Source organism: Limulus polyphemus, unplaced genomic scaffold (genome assembly GCF_000517525.1).
Source record: "Limulus polyphemus unplaced genomic scaffold, Limulus_polyphemus-2.1.2 Scaffold210, whole genome shotgun sequence".
NCBI classification, from domain to species: domain Eukaryota; kingdom Metazoa; phylum Arthropoda; class Merostomata; order Xiphosura; family Limulidae; genus Limulus; species Limulus polyphemus.
In genome coordinates, this window is record NW_013665820.1 from 836,167 (window position 1) to 840,013 (window position 3,847).

General features: G+C 29.4%; 1 protein-coding gene across 5 annotated transcripts in view; it reads right to left on the reverse strand.

The window, feature by feature from the left end:
- Window positions 1–2,624, reverse strand: part of LOC106478423 (cohesin subunit SA-1-like) — a 53,212-nt gene extending 50,588 nt beyond the window's left edge. For 3 of the 5 annotated variants that reach the window (XM_022382022.1, XM_013938965.2, XM_022382023.1), the window contains exons 1-3: window positions 2,463–2,624; window positions 1,446–1,534; window positions 325–523 (exon numbers count right to left, since the gene is read on the reverse strand). In XM_022382022.1, coding sequence (XP_022237730.1) covers window positions 325–523; window positions 1,446–1,528 — 282 coding nt within the window. In that variant the 5' untranslated portion in view covers window positions 1,529–1,534; window positions 2,463–2,624. Of the gene's footprint in view, window positions 1–324; window positions 524–1,445; window positions 1,535–2,225; window positions 2,251–2,462 lie in introns of all 5 variants that reach the window. The other 2 variants (XM_022382020.1, XM_022382021.1) reach the window with 2 other exon arrangements.
- Between the last annotated feature and the right edge of the window lie 1,223 nt (window positions 2,625–3,847).

The following is a 3,847-nucleotide window of genomic DNA, read 5'->3' on the forward strand; positions in this document are numbered from 1 at the left end:
CTGATGCATAAAAGTATTTTTAATCTTAAAATGATAATTACTTTGCATGATAAATTGGCAAGATGTGAAAAAAAAAAAAGACATGAGAGAAACATTGCTTTACAAACCTTAATTAGAGATTTTGCATATGAAAGCACTGTAATGTTTATTGATAAACTGCCAAATTTTGTTAAAGTTCGCCAACCAGTTTAAAAGTTATAGCATGAAAACTATAACAAGCACAAAATGTTATGAGGTCAGTCCCAGAAACTGAGCCTGTGTTGAAAGAGTTAATATAAGATACACACTTTACAAATGTGACACTGTAAAAGACAATATTACAACCTGTAATGAACTTCTTCCTTGCTTCACTATTTCAAAAAGGCTGTTAATGTTTTCACTTGGCATATCTACTGGACCCCCACGACGTTTTCCAACATCTCTTGAACGACCTCTGCCACGACCTTCTACTTTACGCCTCTTTCCTCGAGTGCGTGGAGGTGGGTCTTCCACCTGGAAGTCATTGGCATCATCCACTTCATCACTGAAATAAATATTTTGGATTATCATTACACTACAAATATTTTGAATACACAGATAATGAATATATTTTTGATAATTTACATCTCTGTAGAGTTTTAAATATAGCATTAATTAAAATGGTACTAGTAATATAACACAGAATAAAAATATGTCATTCAGAATAATATACGTTTAATGTTGTTGTTTTACTTAGCCCCAACTTTGCATTTTTGGTGTGTGTGGAGATAAGGCTTAGACTTGTGTTGGATTTGCCATACGTTTCATTTTGTTAATTGGTTTGCCCTTATCCAGGGTTACTGGTTAAGGGTGAATTTATTAAAATAATTTTAAGTAAGTGGTTGTGGCAAGGCCAAGAGAAGTCTGGACTTTAAATTTCCCCTTTTTTTTTTGTGTTCTAATGTATATTTTTGATGTTATGAAAAACTACAAGGTTTCAAACACTACATGTTCTGAACCAAGTAAAATAATCATTTGATAATAGTAATTAAGTCTATTCTTAACATACTTTCATAAATGTAGGTTACTTGTGTTTATAATAAAGGAAAATAACTATCTCCTCAAAAACACTCTCCTTAAAAAATATTAATAGAAAATCTCATAACTAATGAGTAAAACACTGTCTTCTTATTTACTTAGTGTAAAAAATTCTCTCCAACCTTCCTATTTGATATTTGTTTTACTAGTATACCTTTAATAGTTTCATATATAACTTTACTATAACAAATCTATAAAAATTGTAGGATTTTAAGATTTAAAAAAAAATGTGAAATTAATGAAGATACTCTGAAAAACACCTGTATCTTTGGAACTTGATATTCTCCATAAAATCCTAAATCAAGTTCACTGTAGAGCTTAATAATTCCTTTCTCATTTTTTTTTCTTTTTACCCATATTCAATTATTCAACAGATTTTAAAAACCTACAGAATATCTGGGAAAAAATCCTCAGCATCAACTGCTGGTTCTACTCTTTCTTCCTCAACTTGTCTGGTTCGCTTGCGGGCCATTACCACCTTTATTTCAAAGAGAAAATCCTTATAAATATACAATAAACAAAAAAGAAAAATTCATATTTATGTAAAACCAAGTGAACAAAAAATATTAAAAATTTAAACTTTAAATATTAATAAATTAGATGTCAAAAAACAAGAGAATGCTATTTGTATCATTGAATTAAGTACAATTAAAAATCCAATTCTTCCACCTTAACAAAGGGCCAAGAGACACAACAAAAAACATTGTATCATGCAAAAATAATTAAAATAATAAAACTGAATGAATTTAAGCTATCCACATAAAACTAAATGGAAACCTTCAAATATTTTATTGTACAAAACTTTTAAGTGAAAATTTGAAAAAGTTTATTACTTAAAATATATTATTTAAATTTTAGATTTGCTTAGCAAGTTTCATAAATGCACAATAATATTTTTAGGGTTTCACTTTTCTCCAGCATCATACAGTTTTTATCAATATTTTCAACAGTAACAACATCTGTCATCAATATTTAAAATAAAAACACAATTGATCTGTAACAATTTAACGCTAACTTTACTAAGTTTTAGGTCTATGCTCTGAAATTCAAATACAATACACATCCAGAGATGAACAAGTGGTCAAATTTATAAAATATAAGTTATAACTATCAACATCTGTGTCATGCTCTAGTAATACTAATAGTATAGGTTAGCAATAGTAGCATACCCTGATGTTTCACGAGTTGTGTCAGCTGCATGTGAACAGAATAATATCATTCTCTTAGTCTTACACTATTGCAGTACTAATACTTCTCTTACCAGAACTGAGATCTAGTAGATTATTTATTAATAAATTATATATATAACGTCCAATATGTACTTTTCAGACAGCTCACATTTTGATTCACAAAGTGATTTTTTTTTTCTGAAATAAATTTTAATTTTATGCTGCAAAACGACTTACCAAACCACTTATTATCTATGCTTCAAAATTGTTTACCAATACCAACCCTTTAGAAAATTACATATTAAGACTGTGATTTATTTACAATATAAAGTATATACCAATAACTTTAAATTCGTCTCAGTTAATGATTTTCTCTGTAGTTCTAACGTCAAATCTAACGCGCTGCGGTGATGACTAGCATTGGTGTGAATAAAAATAAGATAATGAAGGGGGTCATTTAAAAACTTACATTGCCCATTTTAAGAGTAAATAACTTAATAAGTACTTATTTATGACAAAATAGATTCGCGTTTTCAGTTTATTTAAATAATTCTCATACACTGTTTAAAATACATTTCATCTAGAATAAAAAGTTAACAAATAAAATTATCAGATGAGCTAAGATTAAGAACATCTGATTTCATTTGTTTTCCACTTAAAATACTGTCATTAGCTCTGTGAACAACAAAAACCTCGGCGCATTTTTTTCTTTTCAGGCTGTATCGGTGCAGCAAAAGCGGACTTGTACGAAGTAATGTAAAAACGTCACCGGAGATGTCAAAATTGAATGGCTCAACATTTACTAGGAGAGTCGGGCTGTTTCTGTTAGCTTATAAAAATAGTACCAAACTGCATTAAATAAAGTATGTAAGGCGATAGAATAACTGCTTTAAATTTCATTTTAAGTAAGTTATAAACTTTGTTTTACTGGATCCATTAAATTAGTTTTGGTGTTAGTACAGATTTTTTTTTCTTTTGCAAATATTACATCAAATACTCACAATGCTGCCAAAGAAACATTTTGTGAATTACAAGTTTTTTATTTTTATTTTTAGCCGCGGTATAGCGGCTCATAGAATGGTTCTGAGTTTTTCAAGTACTAAGTTTTAGCTCATAGCTCCGTCATCTCCTGGCCGATTTGAGATCTAATTACAGTTTTGAACTCAGGTGGTCAAACCCTTTCGATTGATGTATTTGACCACGCCCAAGGTCTCATAGATTAATTTACTCTAATCTTGCCTAAAGGTATTTCAAGTGCAGCAGTTATTGAGGATTCCCTCTTGTTTTAATTCTATAAGGTATTCTAAACTTCAGACATTTTCAGCAACATTGCTCTATATAAACTCAGAACAATAATTGAACAAAATTATCCTATATTTTATAACATTTAATTCAGCTTCACACATGCACATAAGTTTTGCTTACTAATTAAGTGCAAAACTCCCGTATAAGTTAAAGAATTAAAAATTATAAGTAAAACAGAAAAGGTACATACAGCGTGAATTATTTCGAGTCTCGTTCAGGCTTCCTTTCTTATTAGGCTCTTTAACTTTGGAAATATACGTTTGACTTTACAACGGTAACATTAAAAGCATAAGTTAAAAATAACACTATAATGAAAT